This window comes from Opisthocomus hoazin, chromosome 1 (genome assembly GCF_030867145.1).
Source record: "Opisthocomus hoazin isolate bOpiHoa1 chromosome 1, bOpiHoa1.hap1, whole genome shotgun sequence".
Lineage (NCBI taxonomy): Eukaryota > Metazoa > Chordata > Aves > Opisthocomiformes > Opisthocomidae > Opisthocomus > Opisthocomus hoazin.
In genome coordinates, this window is record NC_134414.1 from 132,026,646 (window position 1) to 132,049,360 (window position 22,715).

The 22,715-nt window shown below is 49.8% G+C and overlaps 1 protein-coding gene, 1 long non-coding RNA gene and 10 other non-coding genes across 12 annotated transcripts; 5 read left to right on the forward strand and 7 right to left on the reverse strand.

The window, feature by feature from the left end:
* The first annotated feature begins 483 nt into the window (after window positions 1-483).
* CPOX (coproporphyrinogen oxidase) lies at window positions 484-9,859 on the forward strand. Its single transcript, XM_075436304.1, has 7 exons — window positions 484-916; window positions 1,008-1,151; window positions 1,828-1,938; window positions 2,883-3,024; window positions 5,342-5,560; window positions 7,322-7,426; window positions 9,300-9,859. The coding sequence occupies exons 1-7, from the start codon at window positions 484-486 to the stop codon at window positions 9,385-9,387; spliced, it is 1,242 nt and encodes a 413-aa protein (XP_075292419.1). The 3' UTR covers window positions 9,388-9,859.
* Window positions 7,425-11,965, reverse strand: LOC142363226 (uncharacterized). The gene is made up of 4 exons (XR_012765603.1): window positions 11,806-11,965; window positions 11,211-11,346; window positions 10,350-10,552; window positions 7,425-8,722 (listed from the first exon to the last, which is right to left on the reverse strand). It is a non-coding gene; the product is annotated as an uncharacterized LOC142363226 (long non-coding RNA).
* On the reverse strand, window positions 10,295-10,366 carry TRNAD-GUC (transfer RNA aspartic acid (anticodon GUC)). The gene has a single exon. It is a non-coding gene; the product is annotated as a tRNA-Asp (tRNA).
* TRNAI-AAU (transfer RNA isoleucine (anticodon AAU)) lies at window positions 10,623-10,696 on the reverse strand. The gene has a single exon. It is a non-coding gene; the product is annotated as a tRNA-Ile (tRNA).
* On the reverse strand, window positions 11,046-11,117 carry TRNAD-GUC (transfer RNA aspartic acid (anticodon GUC)). The gene has a single exon. It is a non-coding gene; the product is annotated as a tRNA-Asp (tRNA).
* Window positions 11,966-17,754: 5,789 nt separating the features above from the next.
* TRNAD-GUC (transfer RNA aspartic acid (anticodon GUC)) lies at window positions 17,755-17,826 on the forward strand. The gene has a single exon. It is a non-coding gene; the product is annotated as a tRNA-Asp (tRNA).
* A 150-nt stretch (window positions 17,827-17,976) lies between these two features.
* Window positions 17,977-18,048, forward strand: TRNAH-GUG (transfer RNA histidin (anticodon GUG)). The gene has a single exon. It is a non-coding gene; the product is annotated as a tRNA-His (tRNA).
* Window positions 18,049-18,409: 361 nt separating this feature from the next.
* On the reverse strand, window positions 18,410-18,483 carry TRNAI-AAU (transfer RNA isoleucine (anticodon AAU)). Its single transcript has one exon. It is a non-coding gene; the product is annotated as a tRNA-Ile (tRNA).
* A 356-nt stretch (window positions 18,484-18,839) lies between these two features.
* On the forward strand, window positions 18,840-18,921 carry TRNAS-AGA (transfer RNA serine (anticodon AGA)). Its single transcript has one exon. It is a non-coding gene; the product is annotated as a tRNA-Ser (tRNA).
* Window positions 18,922-19,191: 270 nt separating this feature from the next.
* TRNAT-AGU (transfer RNA threonine (anticodon AGU)) lies at window positions 19,192-19,265 on the forward strand. Its single transcript has one exon. It is a non-coding gene; the product is annotated as a tRNA-Thr (tRNA).
* Window positions 19,266-19,826: 561 nt separating this feature from the next.
* TRNAI-AAU (transfer RNA isoleucine (anticodon AAU)) lies at window positions 19,827-19,900 on the reverse strand. The gene has a single exon. It is a non-coding gene; the product is annotated as a tRNA-Ile (tRNA).
* Window positions 19,901-20,186: 286 nt separating this feature from the next.
* TRNAL-CAG (transfer RNA leucine (anticodon CAG)) lies at window positions 20,187-20,269 on the reverse strand. The gene has a single exon. It is a non-coding gene; the product is annotated as a tRNA-Leu (tRNA).
* Window positions 20,270-22,715: the final 2,446 nt, after the last annotated feature.

A 22,715-nucleotide genomic window follows, 5' to 3' on the forward strand; every position in this document is an offset into this window, starting at 1 on the left:
GGTTTACAGGACAGCTCAAGAAAACACATCTTTGCTCCTGTTACAGCCGCGCCCGGCCCCGTACGAGCCTCCACACGCCACTCCACAGTCTCAAGCGGCAACATTGACAGCGCCGGGTTATTCGGTACCAGCGCGCAGCGACGTTTCGTGGGCGCAAGAACAGCAGCCCCCCTCTCCCCACGCCGCACCGGGACACCCAGCAGGGGCGAAACCCCCTCTACGGGCACACATCCATTTATATAAACACCAAGTCATGTAGGGGGCGGAGCGGAGCGGCCCCGCCCCCGGCCCGGCCCCGCCCCGCCCCCGGCCCGGCCCCGCCCCGCCCCCGGCCCGGCCCCGCCCCGCCCCCGGCCCGGCCCCGCCCCGCCCCCGGCCCGGCCCCGCCCCGCCCCCGGCCCGGCCCCGCCCCGCCCCCGGCCCGGCCCCGCCCCGCCCCCGGCCCGGCCCCGCCCCGCCGGTTGCGCGGCGCTGGTGCCCGCGATGGCGGCGGCCGCGCAGCTGGTCCGCGGTGCTGCCCGCGCCGCCCGCGGCCCGCCTGCCCTCGCTGTGGCCGCCGCAGCGGGTCGGCGGGCGCTGGGCTCCGCGCCGCCGCGGGTGGCGGCGGGCCGGGGGGGTCGGCGGGCCGCGCTGGCGGCGGCGGGGGCGCTGGGCGGCCTGGCGCTGGGGCTGTGGCGGCGGCAGGCGGCGATGGCGGCGTCCGAGGAGGAGGAGGAGGGGGACGAGGAAGAGGAGCTGCGGCAGCGGTTCATGGCGCCGCCGGTGAGCGGGCTGCGGGAGCTGCGGCGGCGGCGGCGGGAGCTGCGGAGCCGCATGGAGCTGCTCATCATGGAGACGCAGGCGGAGGTGTGCCGCGCACTGGCCGCGCTGGACCCCGGCGCCGCCTTCGCCGTCGACACTTGGGAGAGGAAGGAAGGTACGGGGGTGAGGGGGGCCGCGGGGGTCACCCCGGGCTCGGCCGCCCCGGGGGCGACGGCCCCGGCGCGGTGTGACGCTGGCGTTCGCAGGCGGCGGTGGCATCAGCTGCGTGCTGCAGGACGGCGAGGTCTTCGAGAAGGCGGGCGTCAACGTGTCCGTCGTGTTCGGGCTGCTGTCCGAGGAGGCGGCGCGGCAGATGCGGAGCCGGGGGAAGTCTCTCAAGGCCAAGGACGGTGAGGCGGCCGGCGGCGGGGGCTGGCTTGGCGTGGGGCGGGGGCCGGGGCGCGGTGACCGGAGCGTTCACCTGCGCGCCGGCCATGAGGACCGGCCGGACTGGTGGACGCTCGAGGGCTGCACGTGTGTCGTGGTGGTCTCTAAGCCGTCAGCCTGACAGGTGGACTTCCGTATCCCTAAGCAGCCGGGTATCGGGGCGTTTCTCCCTGTCTTGCTGCTTCAGTCAGCGTGCGGTAGGCGCAGGTTGCTTCTCGGTAACGACGCTGGAGCTCAGCGGTGAAACGGCGCGGGAGCTGGGTACCGGAGCGGTGGGGAGAGAGAACAAAGAAGACCTGAAGGCTGAAGAGGGTTCAGCCCACGTTTGTGTAGCAAAGGGTGATTGTGAGGACCAGGGGTGGTGGAACGCCTTGGCAGTGCCTTGCGTTTTAAGTGGTCTTCTTCTGTTGCATTTTAGGACAAACATCAAAAAAAAAGCTTTTAGTGAGGTGCACAGAAGTGTGTGAATGAGAAGTAAATTGCACATTGATGAATAATTGCGGTGACCCAACATGAGAGATTTTCCTCTAGTGGAACAGTAGCTTGGAACCTAATGAAAAATAGTGATGTTCCTTAGATGGTAATAAATGAAGTTATTTGAAAAACTGAAGTTTTTCTTCTGTGCATCTTTTCATCTAGGGAAACTGCCTTTTTGTGCCATGGGTGTGAGCTCTGTTATCCATCCAAAGAACCCTCATGTTCCAACCATGCACTTCAACTACAGATACTTTGAAATTGAGGAAGCGGACGGTAAGAATTTGGATGCAGTGAAGTACATATGAAATGTGTGACTCCACGTGAAGGAAGTGTGAGCGCATGGCTAGGGTAAGAGGTTAAGAACCGGTCCAGGTTTGTTCCTGGCTGTGCCAAGAATCTCCTGTGTAGCACTGGGCCTCTTCATCTCCGGGCCTTCGTTTGTAAAATCAGCGTGATGTGTGCATCTGGTAAAGGGGTTTGCAGTTTACTTTTTGCAGAGTGCACCAGGGTTTCAGATTTAAGTTAAAATGTGGGAGGTTATAAATATATGTAAAACATTCAAAGAAGGAGTTCTAGAATTTAGTAGAAGAAAGGTCTGTGAAGGACTGATAAGCATTCTGGTCAGGGTGTACCTTTGTCTCAGAAGCTGGGGGTTGTACTGTTGGAAACTTCGTGCTCTAACTGCGTTGTGCCTTTTTTCCCTGATGTTCTGCAACTTGCCGCTGTCAGAAGTGGGACTCCAGGCTGGGTGGTCAAACACTGAGAGGCCGTCTGTACCTTGTGACGGTGTATGTACTGTCAGGAGCTCAAAGAGGTTTCTTTCAATTATTTTGCCCGAGCATTATGGATCATTTCTAGTCAATTACTTCCCTGGATTTAATAATAACGTTCCCCTTCTTTGGCATGTAGCAAAATGTCTCTGGATTCTTGAATAGGAGTTGCCAGCCCATCTTCTGAAATTGATATCCTGTAGTCAGGGTCAGCGGTCCAAAATACTGAACAAACAGTTTTCACTGCTTTGAAATTTGTGTCACATTTTCCTGATCATCACACTACCTCGAACTCAAATTTTTCACAATTGAGATTTAGGGACACCACTGAATAATGATTTTGGTTTGTATTGTAAAAATAGTTGCTAGTTCTTCATGAATCACTAGTAACATATTGCTGTTTGGAAGTTCAAAAGAAAAATGTTGCTGCTCACCTCTCTCCTATAGGAACGAAACAGTGGTGGTTTGGTGGCGGGACCGACCTCACTCCAACTTACTTGAATGAAGAGGATGCCGTTCATTTTCACAAGACTCTGAAAGAAGCCTGTGACAAGCACGATCTGAAGCTGTACCCCAAGTACAAGAAATGGTATGTGGGGAGAGATGCGCTTGGGTTCCTTTTGTGGGAGCAGAAGGCTGCACTGGATGTTGCCAGTTAGGTGTACTTGGAACAGTGGGTTCTGCTGCCGTTTGAAAAGTATCAGCAAACCTTAATACAAACAGCAGATGTGTGCTGGAACAAAATGTGGTCTAAAACACTCTCTTATTTACAGAGGCCCGAATTTTTTAAATCAAGAGGGCTGACAACTCAGATCATAAGTCTGTAGCCCGAATGACAACCACGCTGACTCTGCAAGACTTTGTAAGCCACAGACTTCACTAGGCAACTTAAAAATTCCGTTTAGCCTCTGGTGTTAAACTAGGACAAGACTTTCGCCCCACGAACTTGCACAAATTCTGCTTATAGTGAGCTCATAGTAAATGTGCATGACTTTAGTGTGAGCGCTTGGGCCAGCTCTGCAGTTGTGAAAATCCCACTCCAGTTTTCCTGCCTTCAGTCTGACCTTCGTGACCTTTTTTTTTTCTGACCAGGTAGTTAATGAAGCTTGTCGTTAATGTAGAAGCTTCATAATTTTTTGATGGAGCTGTACTGTTTTCCCAGTGACACATTCACTGAGAGTTCAACAGCATATTCTCTAAAGATGCAAGCTTTGAATGTTCTTCTTGAGCTGAGAGATACAAGCGATGTTCTCCTTCACTGTTCAGTGGGGTTTTGCTGCTCTGTGTCTGATAATCCTATCTGCTAGAAGCTGTGGTACCCAGGAAGGAGGGGTTACCCTTTTGTAAACTACCAGGTCTTGTCTGAGGACAGGAGATAAAGTGGGTGTTGTCGCTCAGGTGGCAACCGCTTAGTAGAGAAGCACATCTTACAACCTTAAGACTACAGTCTTGTTCTCTGAGGAGTTTTTGCGTGGTAGTTTAGAGTGTCTGCCTTAATGGTCAGGTTGTTTGTAGCGTAAGTAAGCTATCAAAGCCAGCTGCAGGGGGTCGGAGAGAAGGATGCCTGTTCTTTGTCTGAGGGCAGCTCAGGGGAGGACTGATTGTATCCCATGGACAAAGGCAGTTTTCTCAATCCCAGCATGTTTCCTGTAAGCAGCAGCTGTGTAGGGACACATGGGTCTCGCTGCCGGAGCAGTGTGAATCTCCTCTGAGCTTCTACTGATCAGCGTTGCCCCTTTTCCCACCTTTCTCCTATGCTGTCTTCCTGATCTCGCTTTAAGACTTTTGTCAGTCTTGTTCTCTTTTGCATTTCTGACTCATCCTTTTTTCCCTAATTCTTCCTACTCTATAAAATAAAAAAGCTGATCATCCCAGTGAATAAAAAAATAGCTTAGGTTATCTGTTACATCTCCACGTCTCTCCTGCTATGGCCATGCCATTTATATTGCTTGATAACAGCGACTGTGGATGGATACATGTATGGAAAACTCATCCTAAAGGAAGGCAAGGTTTCCTTGCTGTTCATGGTTTCTCCTTCCTACTTCCCTTCCACTTCTCCCCCACATGAAGACTTGCACGGCACGGCTGCCCAAGCAAGCAACTGTAAGCAAGGGCGTGGATACAATGAATCAGCTGATTAATAGTAGTTGCACACCTACATACTCCCAGTACATACAGAAGAGATTAATTGCCTCCCTATTGTAGGATAAGCTGCACTTACTCCTTCATAAACTTGAACATAAGCCATGAAAAGCCACCGCTAGAATGACTCTTACCTTCCAAGCTGAACTATTAAAAAGCCTTTTTCCAGAGAAGACTGCTTCACTTTTGATTTTTCCTTGAGTGACAGTGGCTTTCTTACCTGGTCTTGGGTTTTCAGATTCTTTTAGTTTTGATGCAGAAAATCAATTCTTTTACTAGAATGGCAAAAAGAATAAAGAGCTTCTCTTCCAAGTTCATTTTGAGTTAATCTGAAAGCTGTACAAGTAATTTGGGATCTACATATAATTATGCTAATGAAATCTAGAAATAGCTCTTAGGGTGAAGTTTTGAAATCAGGTGTCCCTCCTGCGCGTAGGTAGAGGATATGGACTGGATCACTCCACATGGAAGCATCTGCCATGGAGTCTGAGTGTTACGTGTTCAGTGACTGTGCGGTGATACGTAGCTTTGCAGAGACTGTTTAATCAGAGCTTTTACTGTAAGTGAACACGGGAGTGCTTTCCAGATGGTGCTGTACCATCCTGGCTCTCGGCAGTCAGTGAAACGGGCACCCGGCGCTGCGGGAACTGACTTCTCATCAGTATTTCACTAGTGCCCTCCTGTGCCACATAGCTGTTTGGAGTTCTGTTCATTTCTTTTGAGTATCGTGGAACATACTAATAACTGTCTGCTGCTTTTTCTAGGTGCGATGACTACTTCTATATCAAGCACCGTGGTGAGCGCAGAGGGATTGGAGGCATATTCTTTGACGATGTGGACTCTCCCTCCAAGGAGGAAGTATTCCAGTTTGTGAAGAGTTGTGCCAAAGCTGTTGTGCCTTGTTACATTCCCATTGTGAAAAGGCACTGCCATGACTCCTTCACACCAGAGGAAAAGCTATGGCAGCAGCTTCGGAGAGGACGGTGAGTACTGAAGGAGCAAAAGAATACACGGGAGGTGGCTTGCGCTGGTGAGAAAAAAATGTGCTAGTTCTTAATGGTTGCAAGTTTATGTCCCATTGTGGTATGGGCTAAGTTTGCATGACTGCTCTAAAGCCTGCCAGAGAATTTCAGAATTTTTGTGCACAAAACTGATTTTGAAATCCAACTGGATTGCTGAGGTGGGTGCAAAGAAGATACCAGCACACCCTCGTCTGTATCTCCCACGTTGCTGCACAAGCAACCCGTACAAAATGCCACAGCTTCTCAAGCTCCTTCAAAAACCAAGAGAAGCTGCTGCTTTAAAATGGGCGTGTGTGTGTGCCCGGTGTCTGGAATCCTGCCCTCTCTTGCAGCCCAGTGATACGGGATACAGCACTGCCCTGTGACAGGGGGAGCACAAGGGTGAGGGAATCATGCTTCCTATTCAGTGATGAAGCTACACCCCAGAAAGTCAGGAAGTAACTACCCAAAAGTACTTTCAGCTTCTTATAAACATATTTATTCCATCTGATCTTGGCACTAAAATGAAGACACAGTGAACTCTTCGTGAAGGAATAAGTATACAGAGGGGTTTTGTTTTTCTAGCATTGTCCAAAGTCACTGTAACTTAAAAGACTTTGGATGATGCTTATTAACATGAACAACTGTTAATGCTGGAAAACCTTAAGTATGTTGGTAGATGCAGTTGTACTCCTTTCTCTATGACCTGTGATTGTGTAAGAAATGGAGAAATAAGAATATGTGTACTTTGTGCTGAACTAGGGAGTCTAGTTTCTGTCTCCTCTGCAGAGAAGTCTCTGAGTGGTATAGAGAGGGTGTAAGCATTTAAGTTTAGATCACTGGCGTGCAGTAGTAACTCAAATAAGCATATATGCTTGATTTGGTGGGGCTGTTCCTGGGAGCATTGGGCTTTCAGGATCTAGTCTGTGGATGGGATTTGGCAAACCTGCTAAGGCTACAAGGGGGACTAGCTTCTTTAAGCTGCAGCCAGGACCAGCTCATGAGGCCTGCTTATTTCCCTGGATCTGTTTGCAGGTTACTGGGCTAGGTAAAGCTCTCCATTTCTGGGAAAAGATAAGAGCTCCTCCCTTCCTGTACCTCTGTTAGCCAGTACTGAAGTATTAGTACTTATTAAGATAACCTCTGCTGAGTTGTCACTGCTCTGTTCCTATGCTGGGGCATAAAACTGTCTATTCAGGCATTTACAGGTCCCAGCTGGCACTCTGAATCTGTCTGACTTCTGCTGCTTTCTGCCCAAGAAACAGAACATCTTGTTCTGACGTTGCTGCTTATGTGTCCTCCAGCATGGAAGACTGCACAGTAGAGTTTTTGCTGTGGTCTTTTTCCATTCCTTTAAGGCTCCTTTTAACGTCTGACACCACCACACAAGAGAGTACTAGCCTAACCAAGCTAAACTTGGTGTTGAGCTTGCCAGCAGGGTTGAGGCCAGGGAGAGGTAAGCCAGTGTAGCACCATGGAGAATGCTCTCCTTTGAACAGTTTGTCTGCTCTAGTCTGTTAGCTAAGGTCATTACTTCCTGTGCTTTGTGGAGTGGCAAGGTCACACCTGCATTCCTAATGCAGAGGATGCTAGAGAACAGTTGGCCCCAAGAAAGGGTTCATTCTGACACCCAAGACGGCAGAAAGACAGGCTGGTTTTGTTTTATGTCTGCTAGTTGAAGAAGGCACAACCAACTTCTGATAATAAACTTGGTTTTCTGTTGCATCTCTGCACTCCCCTTAGGTACGTAGAGTTCAACTTGGTTTATGACAGAGGTACAAAGTTTGGCCTCCTGACACCAGGATCAAGAATTGAAAGCATTCTTATGTCTCTGCCACTGACTGCAAGGTAAGGGCATAGTTACGTGGAGTTGCAGGTGGGCACTGTTCTTATTAAAATACTTCATAGGATTAAATCAAAAGTGTCTCCTGGCGTCCAGTCTCTTAACAGTGGTTAGTTCATTCTTGATACAAGAACTGGCCAAATACATGCAGATGCTTCTCTGGTCTGCTACAGTCGCCCAGTTGCCAGTAATGTGTGGCCTAGATATTTTCTGACAAAAAAGTGGTATTTTTTGTGCTTAGTACCCTTGATAGCTTTCCCCTCCTGGCTCCATGGGTTTTTGTTTGGTAGCTCTTTGAAACCATGTGAGCTTCTGGCAGTCCTGACAAGCCTGTGGCAAGGAGTTCCACAGTTTAACTGTGTGTTGTATGAAAAAATGCCTCTTTGTTTTCTGTTTGCACCTGATGTCTTCATTCAGCTTTTCAGTGAGCAACTAGATTTTCTTCCTATTCATTTTTTCCATAACAGTTCTCATTTTACAGGCTTCTGGGGTTTTTTTCATTATCTGTTTTCCAGGCTGACAAGTCCCGGTCTTTTTAGTCTTTGTACAGTAGATGTTCCATACCTTTGATCACATTTGCCACTTTCTCTATGCTAAAGTTTTCTTTGCCCTTTCTGAACTGGGCATAAGGAACAGACAACATAAGCTACATACGTGTATCCGAGATGCAGGTGTGCTGCTGACTCATACAGTGGCATAATGATGTTTTAGTTCATTATCCCTTTTATAATCCTAATCTGCTGTTTGCTGGCTTTGACTGCTGCTAAGCATTGAGCTCGCATTTTCATAGAATTGTTATGATCTCAAGATCTTATCTGAGCAATAAAAGTTAACTCAGTTTCTCAATGTGTATGTAACTTCTTTCTGTATACATTACTTCAGATCAGTCAACAGTGAATTTCACCTACCATTTTATCGCTCAGTTGCTTGGCTCGGTATTAACTCTTTTCAATTGCCTTTTTAGGTTTTAACCTATCTTGCAATATCAGCAAACTCTGTCATTTACTGTTCACTCCCCTTTTTAGGTTGCTTTTAGATATGCTAAGTAGTAGCACAGGCCTTATCATGAACTTCATAAACTTCATTAGTGACCTCCCTCTGCTAGGAGAACTGATCTTTGCCTGCTACCCCTTGACCACGTAGGCAGTCCTCACCGTATAGCTTCATCCCGCTGCCAACACTAGGTACTTCCCTGACCTGGTGGTGTAGCACGGTCCTATCTTTTGATCACACTGCTGGGATGATTTGGTTTTGCTGGTTTTCGTCAGTGTAAACAGCTTCACAGCATGAATGGGTCCTTCCTGGGGAAAAAAATGGAAGAAGGTTGTACCCATTCCTTTGTGACTGCTGACACTTTTCTTCCTCTGTCATGCCTCTTTTAATTGCCTATTCAGTAAAAAGTGGTCTCTCATCACCTTTGTTTTTAAAACCAAGATTCAGCAAGGACTTGTAGGGCTTCCTGTTCAGCTTTGAGAAAAACTAGGTCTTGTGTCTTTACTGTCAATGTTGTCCGGGTTCCTTTTTTGCTTGTCTTCCTCGTGATACTAGTGTGTCACAAGAAGACTGCTAAAAGATCTTTGCAAATAAACCTGCATGCATTGTGGGGCAGGGGCCATTGCTCTTGCCTTTTTGTTTGTTCTTCCAGCCTTTCCAGAAGTTGGGGAAAAAGATTGAGCTAACATTTCTCCTGTCTGTTCTAGTGTTGTTATTTCTTTTTACTGAACTTAATGATTTGTAGCCATATCTATCGCCCAGTTGTAGAGTATCAACTGTATATGTAGCTTTGCATCCTCAGAAAAGGCAAGTCAAGTCCAAACACAGCCTGGTACGGGTGGCAGCCAGCTGGGCAGTCTGAGTGAGTTTCCCCTCTCCCTGCAGGTGGGAGTACATGCACACCCCTCCAGAGAGCTCGAAAGAAGCAGAAATCCTGGAGGTTCTCCGCAATCCCAAAGACTGGGTGCACTGACACGGACCGTGAACAAGATGGATTGCTTACACTGAGCCATTATGAAAGAACAGGAACACCTGCAAACCAGTTCATTCAAACTGCTGTTGCATGGTGTTTTATTATAGCTATTTATACTCTTACCTGATGCCTTAATAATGCTGTAGACTTGTTATAACTTGCAAATATGTCAACTCATTCTTCAAGATTGATCAGCTAACATTATCACCCCCTGTTGCTGTTGCCTTGTGAAGGACTGGTGATATCCTCACAGGACTACTGTGCATGCTCAACTGATTTGTTTGACTGCATAATGGCAAAGTACTGTGCAGTGTTCTTCCAGTGGAATGGAAGCATTATCTGTGCCTAAATAGCACTGCTTACTCTTAGAAAATGTTGGTATGTTTTAGAAATATTTTTTTAATGAATAAAGGGAATATTTGGTATGATATTAAACCTTAAACTCTGCTTTCAGTAAATTGTAAAAAAGGTGGTATTTATCAAGTGTGTTTTCATTCTATCCACATGGACCTGGAGGGGGGATAATGTTTAAAAATGTGCTGCTGTAGCATGAATTGACTGATGAGTAACTGGGAGATTCTGGGTTGGGGTCCCAGTCTCACCTGAGGACAGTGGAAGGCTGGCTGTCCGTTTTGAGGAGAAAATCTTTCAGCAGCATGCATCTCTGCTGTGATCAAGACAGAATAGCAGCCTGCCTCGGGCCAGCTCCTTTCCCAGGGATGGATCGAGAAGATGTTGGGTGTTGCCCCGAGATCCTCCAAATAGCACTTCCCGTTGCTTCCAGCCCCGAGCTGATTGTTTTTTCCTTCCCCTGGCTCGAACCTCGTCGAGGGCCCCGTGGGGAAAAGCAACGGGGGGTGGGGGGCGGTGTCCCGTCCCCCCCACCCCGAGGAAAAAGAAACGCCCCCTCCCCGTCGGGGAATCGAACCCCGGTCTCCCGCGTGACAGGCGGGGATACTCACCACTATACTAACGAGGAGTGAGGTAGTTGTATTTCTCCTTCCTGGTGTGACGTAGCAGGATGTCATCTCTGATGGGTTTCTGGCTGTCTGCACAGGGTGGGGAGCGGCACCTCGCCGGGCCGGCTCACACTCGCTACCCTCTGATCGCCCAAGTCGAGCTGCCTCTTGGGGATGCCGTGTTCATTTCCGTGCTACATTTCTTCCTATGAAATAAATTAAAAATAAAAGAACAAACAGTAAAAGCCAGAGATCCTCAGAGAAAAAAAAAAAAAGTGGCCCGTACGGGGATCGAACCCGCGACCTTGGCGTTATTAGCACCACGCTCTAACCAACTGAGCTAACCGGCCTCTACGAAGTCCATTTTGCGTGTACCCACAGCTCACGTGCTCCCACGGACACGCTGCGGGTGGGAGCGCTGCCGGGAGCGGCTCCCGCGGCGTTACGGCTCCCGCTCTTTTTAAAAACCGCGCCGGCGGGTCGTTTCAGGGAGCGCTGGCAGAGCAGCGCGGGCGGTATCCGCGCTGCCGACAATTGCTAAAATCGAGACGCTCAAAACGTTCAAAATACCGTTTTTAGACGCCGTTTACCGGCGGCACGGAGCGGCGCGGCGGACACGGACGGCGGACCCACACTCCCCAAGCGGCTCCGGCCGCGGGAACGCGCCCGCCGCCGCTCCAGAGCAAAAGGAAACGCCTCCTCCCCGTCGGGGAATCGAACCCCGGTCTCCCGCGTGACAGGCGGGGATACTCACCACTATACTAACGAGGAGTGGGGTATCTACGTTGCCCCCCCGCCGAACCCCAAGAGCCTCTGCCGGGACCCCCAGCACAAGGCAAAGAAAGATACAGAAGAATTAAACACCTCTGAGCCTATGACAAAGCTGGAGAGGAGGAGGACACCATCAAACTCCAAGTTCTTTGCTTCACAAACTGCCAGTGTGAGGGCCGAGTTCCTCTGTTACTTTCTCCTTTGCCACTGCATTTGCCGCTCACACCACCTGTTGTAAAATACACTAATAAGAACACACTAGGAAGCAAAAAAAAAGGTAACCGCCGCACAGAGAAAGCATACAAATGTGTCATGATAATGCAAGATGTTCCTCAAAACCAGGCAGCGTTCAACCCAGACATTCCAGCACTCTGCGAAAAAGGTCGCAAAGCTGCCCTAGAATACTGACAAATGCAGAGCATGAGGAGACGGTCACGGGTCTGGTGTAAGAGAACCTGGAGTTGGAATGGAACAGGACAGGAGACATCTGACCCAACAAAGAGCAGAAAGACCCGGATGTGCACGAAGAAGGAAGAAACGGAAACCCACACAATAAAGGCTTCCAAGTTCAAAACGCGTAATGGATCAGTGAGATACAGAGGCTTAAAAAAAATAATTGTGGGCAGTCCAGGTGAAATAATTATTTAGTTATCGACAGACCTCGAAGAATGTTCAAAAAGCCACACACCTCAGCAAAGCAAACCCGATGTGCTCCCCATCTCAACAGGCGGTGTTGTCCTTCCGCAGCCCCTTGGCAGCATTGCTCAGTCGCTAGTGCTGTGGGACTCCAAGGCCACAGGTCCTCCTCCGCCAAAGAGGCCGCGGTCCTCAGGAAGCCGATCGAAAGATTCTGGGAAATAGTACCGAAGCAATGCAAGCACTCCAGATGCCAGCTGAAGAGCACCTGGCACAAGCAGAATACAGATTTTAAACTCCAGTCTGTCTCACGCTGTCTCGCTCACGCACTTTTAAAAGATTTTGTCAGAATTTTAAAATCAAGAAACGTCATAACAAAATCACTAGTCAGAGAAGAGAGAAGCTGTAAGGCCTACTTTACGTTTCTGGTAGTGTGAGCAGACCTCACCTCACTGTAAACCAATTTCAGAATAATGAACTAATTAAATTCAAAGCACAGAACAGTGCAGTTCTATAGTTTCGCATCCTTTCGTCCCGATGCTGACAGCCAAGTGAGTTTGAACACTTGGATTCATCACACTGAGTTTATGTGCATATTCTGGTGGTGCTTGAGCACAAAACACAACAGCAAAAGTAAGTGAAAGCACATTGTTCCAGTAATATCAGCTGCAGAAACACGGAAGTGCAGGAAGGGTCACGAGAGAAAAACTGTATATTGGCATCAAAAATATTTTTTCCACAGCAATTAAGTTCTGTGGAGAAATGGGACACCACCGTACTTTTCAAAGATGAGAGCAGTTTCAGAAATCCCTGAGCCACATCTTCTTTCAATACTTTTTTGTGACATGCTTTCAAACCAGCAGAAGGGGCTGAACTGTTGAAGAACATCCAAGAGAGCATCTGCATCACCCACGGCTCTGCTTCCATTTTCCCCTGCAAAACATGCGCTTGGCTGAAAACTGTACGAGTTCACAAGTTGATCTGCTTGCAGACGGGACATTGCTGCCTCGCACTCAAACCGTTGCTCAGGATTTTTAGGGCAGATGACTAAGAACAGTAACATTTTCAGCATACAATTTTAATCAGATGCCCCTAGCTTGTCTGAGTCCTCACTGATGTTTAAGAAATACAGCCATAAAATAATTCATCCTCTTAAAACCAACATCAACAAAAAACAAAAAAGCAAAAAAACCCCCACAAACCAAAATAATACCCACAAGCTTAAGAGATAATTAGATAACTGACAATGGCAGATTTTAAATTATCTCCTAACAAATACCCTTAAATGAAAACTTAAAAGACTTAACCTGATTTTCCCAAATGCTTTGAGGAATTAGCAGCTTTGTCCCTCCCTCAGCGCAGAGACAGACAGGGTTGGTCACCTTTTTAGGGACCAGGATTAACCCCAGACTTTTATCTGCAAAACAGTGGCTTGTTCTCCAGCCTCTCCCAGATTTGCACGAAGCCTGGAAAACTCTCGAGGGCCTGTGCACTGAAAAAAAACCCCAAAACTTGACCACAAAAGACATGCTGAGCTACCTGGACTAGCAACCAAGGCGATTCCCACCACAGGGGGATCGGCATTAACAACCTGAGAACTGCTGGGAAAAGACCTTCTCCAGAGCAGGAGGTCGCTCAGTAAAGAAAGAGCAACCGGGAATTTACATGCCAGGAGCCAGAAGATGCAAGTGCAATTAAATGCAGTGCTTGCCAGCAATCTTACATGCCATATACACATCAAACCAAAAAAAAAAGTAATGTAAAAGCTTTACTTTTCTCTGAGTTTGAGCCTGTGCAGTCTTTTGCTCCATTTGTGCTCATCCTCACCTATTGGCACACCAGAAGAAATGCCCACTATTTGGGCAATCACACTCAATGCATTAGTTTCCAGAACAGAAAATTCCAATGAACAGACAAGTCGGGATCATTTTGAGAACTGGTAGGCTATTACAAAAAAAAGCAGACTAGAAACCAGTTTATTACGGCAGTTGACGAAATTTCATGTTAGCACTGGGACAAATAAGATTTGTGTCTTTCTGCAAGACAACAGGTCCTTTGCAAACTGCCTAGGCATTTCAGCAATAACTCAAAGCTTTTTAAAATGCACTCTGAACTTTGCCAGTACTTTAAGAGTGTAAACAGATTTCAGCCCTCATGTTTGGTTAGGAAAAGGTCTCTTGGCGTTAGTCCAATAGTCTACGCTGCGACTCTTTTCCCCTTGCCAGTTTCCAAGCAGTACAGGTGTTTTTGCCGCATATTGCCACACAGATCAAAGAAATCTAAGGTAAAAACTAATGGAAATATATGAAAAAAAGCTAAGGGAATATATGAAATTACGTGCTGTTTACAAAGAAATAACATTACTGAATCCAAGTGTCTTTGTTTTGCCACTGCATTTAGCTGTGAAAGATTTTAATGACAATGTCCAACGATTTGATGTAGCTTTGGCATCAGAAAATTTTTGAGCTGACTAGCTTTGTGGTCTGCCTTTTGTGTCATCTGACTTGCTCTGTAAGATCCTAGGAAGTCAGATTGCATACCTGTTTTAATTGGATCTACTGCATTCAGCCAGCATGAATTTAGGTGTCTTCCAAAGGTGCTCTTCCCCTTTGCTGACAGTTTGCAGAGCTTAACCCTGTCTTTTTACACTGTCACATTATTACCCCGCTCCTTTTTTTTTTTTTACAGTTCTTCCTAATTTATTGAACACTCAGCCCTTTGAAAATACTAATTTCCAATAATATTTTGAAATAATTATTTTGGTATTTAAAAAAAACACAAGAAGCACAGTTGATATTGCTTCTGTAATATATAGATACTGTGTGAATATAGTTCAAAATACATTTCTCTGTCTTTCAAGGTGATAAGGATGCGTAGGGAGAGGTATATATTCTTTTTGCTTTCCATAGTAAAAAATTAGTTAAGTAACTGTCTTCTCAAATGTTGTTTCGGGAACCTACAGGTGAACAATGGTGAATCTCTGATGACAGGTATTTGTCTAAATACAATACTTAGAACTAAATGTTTGAAATACATGTCATCTTTTGCTTTCTCTAATGAGTCAAATTTAATACCTTTGACGTCTTTCCTTTCCTTTTCCAGGAACACCAATGTAACCTAACTTTGCATTATCACATAGTCAGAAGAACTTGGCCAGGGATGAGGAAGTAAAGGGTAAGAAGAAACTCACTTTTCCCTTCTTAATTATTGTGAAATACATTCATCTGATTCGTGTCAATATGAAAGCTAGAACAGCATGATAAGATGTGATTTTCTGTCTTGCATACCCTTGTATAACCACAAACTGAAATAACACAGTGCTCTGGTTAATATACATTGTTTTTGTATCTTGCAAAGTTGCCTGACAAACACCTTGGTATCCCAGTTTAAACCAGTTTCATTGTTACATAGTGTTACATAAGAGAAGCCCATAGGGCACATGGGTAAAGCCCAGAACCTTCTACATGAGTATGTATTAGGGACAAGAAGAATCTATGGGAAAGTCCAGAACCTTCTCTATGAATATGTATTAGGAACAAGGAGAATCTATGGAAAAGTCCAGAACCTTCTCTATGAATATCTATCAATAGACCATATATAAACTGGAGACGGGAACAAGACGGTGTGTGTCTTGGTCAAGCAGGGAGTTCCTGCACACCCAGCGCTGTTTGCTTGCCTTTATTCGCCTAATAAATTGTTAACTTTAATTGAAATCCTGTTTGGGACTACCTCATTTATCACATTATGGTACCTTGCAGATAAGTGATCGTATCTATATAACTTTTTTTTGTATTTCAATTTAGCCAAGAACTCTTTTACCAGATACTTATTTATGACTTTGCAAACTTTGGAGTCGTAAGGCTGTGTGTAAGTATAATTTTACATTACATTCTACTTCAAAGGATTTTTTTATTATTAGGATTATTTACAGGGAGTCTGTCCTTTGACACAAATGTATAGGTTTACAGTGTGATTTTTGTCAACTACAAGAGTGATTTTTCATTTGCTTTGTAGTAATATAATGCAGAAAACTGTCAGAAATTTTGTAGCTACTGCTGTAAGTTGTGATCCTGCCTGCTAGTTATTAGTATCACTGCTGGTTATTCCCCAAGGTTTGCTGCTGCTCCTTACATGAGGACAAATGATTAATTTTAATGCACAATCTGTCAGAAATACACTGTAGAATGCTAGTGTTTAGCTTGTCAATGTCACAACACTTTGCAGGATTGTGGACTGCAAGGAATCGCATCAGAAAGAAATTCTTTTTTAGACAGGTTACAATAAGCAGGACTGTTTGCTCTGCAGACCACAGACTGTATATTATAATTACATTACATGCAAAGGAAGAAGCTATAGATTTTTAAGGCTGAGAGGAGTGTGTTGATCATTAACAACAGTTTTGCTTCCTCCACTTTCACGAGCCAGCTCCTTTGTATGAGCTTGCAGCAGTTGCTTTAGAGGACCCTGAAAGTTGCTGGAGAGCATAAGGTAGCCTGAAAGAATGCAGACTACATTGCTGTTTTTCTGAAAAATAAATGTTAGAAAGTTATTTCAACCATGGACTAGGCTCAAGGCTTCGTCCTAGGGCTGGGACAAACCCTGGCACCACCACAGGCAGACTCGCAGAAGGGTGTTGCTGTCTGCTAGGCCAGACAGCCACTTGCCAGCCCTCACAGGGTGGGGCAAAAGGTCAGTGGTGGTGGGTTGGAGGACAGTCACAAGCTGCAAACTGCTGTGCTACAATCTTCCATCTCAGACACGCTGGTTGGACCCACACCTGTAGGTCAGGATGGGCGGCCACCAAGTCTCCTTGGAACAACAGAACCAACAAGCTCGGTGAGTTGTGGGAAAGCTGTCCTTTTCACAGGGCATGACATCAGGAAGCCACTCTGATGGTGACCGTAGTGGTGGCCATCGCAGTAGATTTCTGATGTCACAATCTATCTCCCGGCCTTGTGTCCTAGTAACGCCAAGAAGACTTGGAACAAGCAAGATCCAGACAAGCAGAAGCGAGCGGCCTCTGTCCTTTGGGTGGTGTGCCAAAGAGGCCGTTCGCTGAACCATGGACTGAACCATTGGGCTTGGCAGGAAAAGGCAACGGATGAAGAAGAGGGACGTCTGGGACATCATCTTTGGCACGTGAGTCATCACCGGTGCTTGTGTAAATGATGATGGATGGAGCAAAACAGCATATGTACATGTGAGAAACGGATTATAAACGTGCCCAAACATGCTGAAATGTCTGTTAAGTGTAGTGGCAGATTGGTGGTGTGTGCTTCTGGGCCACGTAACAAATGCCGCCCCTGATCACACCTTTCTGCAGGTTCCTGATCCCCCACAGACTAACACTTCAGAAAATCGTAAGTATACTTTAAATTGTTAATTTCTTCCCTTTTGGTATCTAACGGAAAACTGATTACACAGTGCCAAGTTTGTTGCACAAACTGAAAAATACTCCTGTTAAGGCTGAGGCAGCACTTTTCCCTCTACAGTTCAGAGCCTTCAGCAACCTGGCAGAGGTTGGCTGCCTTCCTAGCAGGGAACACTGCAGGCAGTTTTCCTTGGGAGCTGCCATTTTGAAGTTCTGAATGCAGTTAGCCACCCACCAAACCATGCCCACTGCCTTTCAGGGATTACCAGACAGCGGCACCAAGGCACCCGAGAGGCTACCGGGGTTGAGGGAGTTGGGGTGGGTGTGTGTTTCCCTTTTGGCCGCACCACTCGAACCCGCCCGATGAAGCAGGGCTCGCTTCACACCTCATTTTCAAGCTCAGAGGAAAGCAAACGCGGTAGATGGCGGGCAGCAGCCAGCCGCGCTGGCTCTGCCTACGGCGCCTCACCTCTGCCCCGTTTCAAACCCAGAAAGCCTCGGCGGGAGCTTCCTTCTTGCCCGCTCCGTGAGGCCACCCGGCCCGCCCTGACCCCGCCGCCATTTACCTCAGGCGCTTTCCCGCCGCTCCCGCCCTCGGGGCGCCGCCGGCGCTCAGTTTTACCATATCGCTCCTCGTTAGTATAGTGGTGAGTATCCCCGCCTGTCACGCGGGAGACCGGGGTTCGATTCCCCGACGGGGAGAGAGACGTGCCGTTTTGCCGCCCCGGCGCCGCCGACTCCCGTTTTCCCCGCGGGACCGCCCGCCCGGCGCCTCCCCGCGGGCGGCAGGGGTGGAGGGGCGCGGCGGCGGAGGGTGACGGTGTGCGCGGCGGTGGCGCCGGGCGCTGCGCGGCCGTGATCGTATAGTGGTCAGTACTCTGCGTTGTGGCCGCAGCAACCTCGGTTCGAATCCGAGTCACGGCAGGAGCAATTTTTAATTTTTTTTTTTTTTCATTTTTCTGTATTATTTTCAGCCTTCCTACCCGCGCCGCTGCCCGCGGGGACGGGGCGAGGTTCGTCCTCCCGGTCCGCCACGGCCCCCGGCCCCGGCAGCCTCGGGGGGGGCGCTGCTGCGCGGGACCCACGGGCGGGGGGGTCTGGGCGTCAGGGCGAGGCCGCGGGGCGGCCCGCGGGCTGCCTGCAGTGCCCTGCACCGCCCCGCCCGCTCCTCGGCCGCGGGGCGCGCCCGGAACCCCGGCGCGGCCGCCACGTACGGGGCGTGATTTGCGGCAAAAACCCACTAAAACGGCAAAAAAAAAACCCAAACCAAAATACAAAAGCTATTTGGCCCGTACGGGGATCGAACCCGCGACCTTGGCGTTATTAGCACCACGCTCTAACCAACTGAGCTAACCGGCCCGCCGTATGCCTCTTTTAACGGCGTCTATTGACAGCCTATCAGCTGCCTCGGGATTTCCCCCCCCCCCCCCCGCCCCGCCCCGCCCCGCCCTCCCGTGCGCGTGGGGGATGCAGGACGCCCCTCCCCCCGCCGGGACTCCACGTCCTCCTCGGCGACCCGCGCGCATTTCCCCGCGCGCTACTCGGCAGCGGCGGCCCGGGGTGGGGGTGCGCAGGGGGGACACGCGCCTTCTGCGGAGCGGCTTCTCTCGCGTGCGAACGGTCGAGATGAAACGGCGGGAAAGGATGAGGGGAGGAGGGGGCGGAGCTTCTGTCCGGGCGGTAAAAGGCGGGAAGACAAAAGAAGCCAGCACCAGGTAGTCGTGGCCGAGTGGTTAAGGCGATGGACTAGAAATCCATTGGGGTCTCCCCGCGCAGGTTCGAATCCTGCCGACTACGGAGTGCTTCTTTTTCTTCCGCTGAACTCCCCCGCTCCCCAAATCCCCTCGCTGTTTTTTTTTTTCCCCCTCATCGTTAAAAAATTTCACCAGTAATAAACAGGGAAAACGAGAGAATTCCGAGCCGCCCAGCAAGAGCCGCAGCCCACAGCGGGGGACTCTGCCCTCCTCGGAACCCCCGCGGCAGGGTGGGGTGCCCCGGTAGCCTGGCGCCTCGGCAGCGCCCCCGCCCTTTTGGGCAGGGCGAGGGGGGGCAGGCGGCGGCCCGCCGGGCGCCGTGGCTTAGCTGGTTAAAGCGCCTGTCTAGTAAACAGGAGATCCTGGGTTCGAATCCCAGCGGTGCCTGGGCCCGCCCCGCCCGCTCCTTTTTTGGGGAGCCCGAACCCTGGCTGCGGTAGCGGTGGCCGCAGGCGGGCGAGAGCCCGGCCGGAGAGCTGCGGGTGCCGCGGACCGTGTCCCCGGGCCCCGGCGAGCTCAGACGTCGCTTCGGGAGCCGGGAGAAGCGGGGCGAGGGGCCGCGCGTTTCCGCCGTTCCTCTTGCCGCTCCCGCACGGGCTGAGGTGTCCCCGCTTACCAGGCCGGGCAGTCCCCTCCCGCGGGGTGCCGTTCCGGCAGCACCTCTCCCTCACCCCCGCCATCCCACCCTCCGCCCCCGGCCTGTCACAACGAAACCGCAGCAGCTTTTCACGCCGCTTTGCTCCGCAGGCGAACCGCGATGGGGAGGGGTGGGGTGGCTCCCCAGGCACAGTTTCACCTCCTCCGGGCTTTGTTCCCTTCCGCGTTTCTGACGTTTCGGCGCTGCAGGGAGCGGCACCGCGCATCGCTCTACTTCCACCGAGGGGAGGCGGGGAGGACAAACACCACAACCGGAACCCAAAACAAGAGACTGGTTCAGAAAGAAATAGCTGGCCCGTACGGGGATCGAACCCGCGACCTTGGCGTTATTAGCACCACGCTCTAACCAACTGAGCTAACCGGCCGCGCTGCGCCGCTGTCCCCCAGCGCCCCTGATGGCGGACCCCGCCCGGGGCGGTGGTGGACCCGACCAGCCCGGCCGACGTGGGACCAGCCCCACCCGCGATGGCAGCACCTCCGCCGAGCTGAGACACAAACGGGCGGACACCACGCGTGTCCCCGCCGCAGCTGCCTCCTCCGCTGGCCCACCCGCTGCTGCGCGGACACCGCGTCCCCTCCGCGCCCCCCCTCTTTCGGGCAGGGCCCCGCCTGTTGCCGGCCCTCAAAACAGCGCCGGCAAGAAAAACAAGTTGTCAGGAGTGGGATTCGAACCCACGCCTCCAGGGGAGACTGCGACCTGAACGCAGCGCCTTAGACCGCTCGGCCATCCTGACCGCTAGTTGTTCTTCTCGGGCGGCCGCATTCGGCTCCGCCGCGGAGCTGGCGCTCCTGGCAGCAAGACCCAGGAGCAGGGGAGGCTGCAGGGGAAGGATGCAGTTAGGGAAGGGTGGTGCCACGGCGGGTCGCCGTCCCGCCTGCCCGCTGTAGCCGCCAGCCTTCGCTCTGCCTCAGGGCCCGCCGGTATCTGAAAATAACAGTGAAAACCAAACTAACCCCCCCCCCCCCCCCCCCGCCCAAATCCTTTAAAATTTTAACCCTGAATACCAAAACCCACCCACTTCTCATAGCTGCATTAATTCACCGTTTCAGAAGATAGTATCTACAGGTACACGCTCGACCTTCAGCTTCAGAATTTCTCTTAACCAAGGTGAACGTCATTTCAGAGCCCCCTGGTTATTTGGGTTTCCCAAGAAAGGCTGAAGCCCTTTCCCGGAGAGAACTTCCTACAAATAGAACAAGCAACTAAACCCCACGGCAAGTATCTGATGCACCTAACAGTGACGCTGTGTTGAGACTACGGCTACATGCGGCCAAAGGGAGACGCCAACAGATGAAGGGATAACGGGTAGGAGAGATTGATTTAAACTGCATTTAGTAACACACCTTAAAGAAAGAAACCCGCTGTGGTGGGTTGACCCTGGCTGGATGTCAGGTGCCCACCAAAGCCGCTCTATTATTCCGCCTCCTCAGCTGGACAGGGGAAAGAGAATGCAACCAAAGGCGCAGGGGTCGGGCTCAGGACAGGGAGAGATCACTGGCCAGTTAGCATCACGGGCACAACAGGCTCAACTTGGGGAAAATTAATTTATTTCCAAACAAATGAGAGTAGGATAATAAAAACTAAATCTTAAAACACCCTTTCTCCCACCCCTCTCGTCTTCCCAGGCTTAACTTTACTCCCCCTTTTCTCTCCCTCCTTCACCTGAGCGGCGCACAGGGATGGGAATGGGGATTGTGGTCAGTCTATCATAACACATTGCCTCTGCTGCTCCTTCCTCCTCACGGGGAGGAGGACTCACACTCTGCCCCTGCTCAAGCCTGGGGTCCCTCCCACAGGAGACAGTTCTCCATGAAATTCTCCAGCGTGGGTTCTTCCCAGAGGCTGCAGTTCTCTCTGCTCACTTCTTCTGCCTCACCCTGGTCTTCACCACAGGCTGCAGGGGAATCTCTGCTCCAGCACCCTCCTCCTTCACCTGGGTGGCTGCAGAGTTGTTTCTCTCATTCTCACCCCTCTCTGGTTGCAAATTGCACACGTTCCCCACCCCCCACCCCACCCTTAAATGTTATCACAGAGGTGCTACCACCATCTCTGATGGGCTTGGCCTTGGCCAGTGGTGGGTCCATTGTGGAGCTGGATAGCATTGGCTCTGTATGACACGGGGGAAGCTCCTAGGCAGGTTCTCACAGAAGCCACCTCTGTAGCCCCCTGCACCACCAAAACCTTGCCACACAAACCCAACACACCTGCCAGGCTAACAGTAGCTCCAAGGAAAGGGAGCGGAGATCGACCAGAAGGCACGCAAACTCCAGAGAAGAAACTGTAACTCAAGATCTGCTCACATAAACATCCAAACCAAAATAATTTTGGAAAGTTAGTCCACGGCTTCCTGTTTTGTGGAAAACAACAGATGTTCTGTTTTCCAGAAAGCCTGCATAACAAGGCAAAGGAGCAGTCTGCTGTGTCCCTGTGGTGGTACCAAACCAAGGTTACAGTTACATTGCCCAAGCCGCACAGCCTTCCTTGTTTCTGAGAGCTGCTTAAGGCACTGCTGCCATGATTGAATTTACAGACATATACACACAAAAATATACAAATTACTATTTTTGTGCCACCTAGCCTCTGTGTCCACACAATAAATTGGAATAATCCCAAAGCTTCACAGGCGCATTAGGGCAGGTAAGACAAATGAGTAACCCAGCCATATCATACTCCATCAGGATACCGTTGGTACTGACAGGAACCACCCATCTGCAAATAGATCTCACCTTCACTCGAAAGGCCACCAAATGCTACTCTCTTCTTCCATAGGGAATGGCCGTACAGCAACCAACACCTAGTTTGTTATCAGTGGTCTGACTTGTCATGCTCTACCACTTAGCATTAGAAATAAACTCTGCAGAGTTTGGTATAGAACTTACGGGAACTGTGTCAAATCCCAGAGAAATGGTGTAATCAACAGACACCGAGAATATGCAGTGGATATGGCCAAAGACACAGCAGAGGCAGATGGAAGCAGGGAACATGCACTACCAATAAAAAATATTTGCCTAGAAACTTCCCTCACCTGCACATACCACTTCTGAGAGGAGAGAGAATACAAACCATTAATCAAGGACTTGCAAATCATCTACTATTAATAAAGTGGAGCATCTTCCAAGGAAGAATAGTCTACACATTAAAAGGTCTGCACCAAGGAAACCTTACACTATTTCATACTA

Bases quoted from the DNA above. Each gene is read 5' to 3' on its own strand.
- CPOX (XM_075436304.1), top strand. From the start codon at position 484: ATGGCGGCGGCCGCGCAGCTGGTCCGCGGTGCTGCCCGCGCCGCCCGC. The intron at 1,939-2,882 runs GTAAGAATTTGG...TCTCTCCTATAG, and splicing joins TGAAATTGAGGAAGCGGACG to GAACGAAACAGTGGTGGTTT. The intron at 7,427-9,299 runs GTAAGGGCATAG...CTCTCCCTGCAG, and splicing joins TCTCTGCCACTGACTGCAAG to GTGGGAGTACATGCACACCC.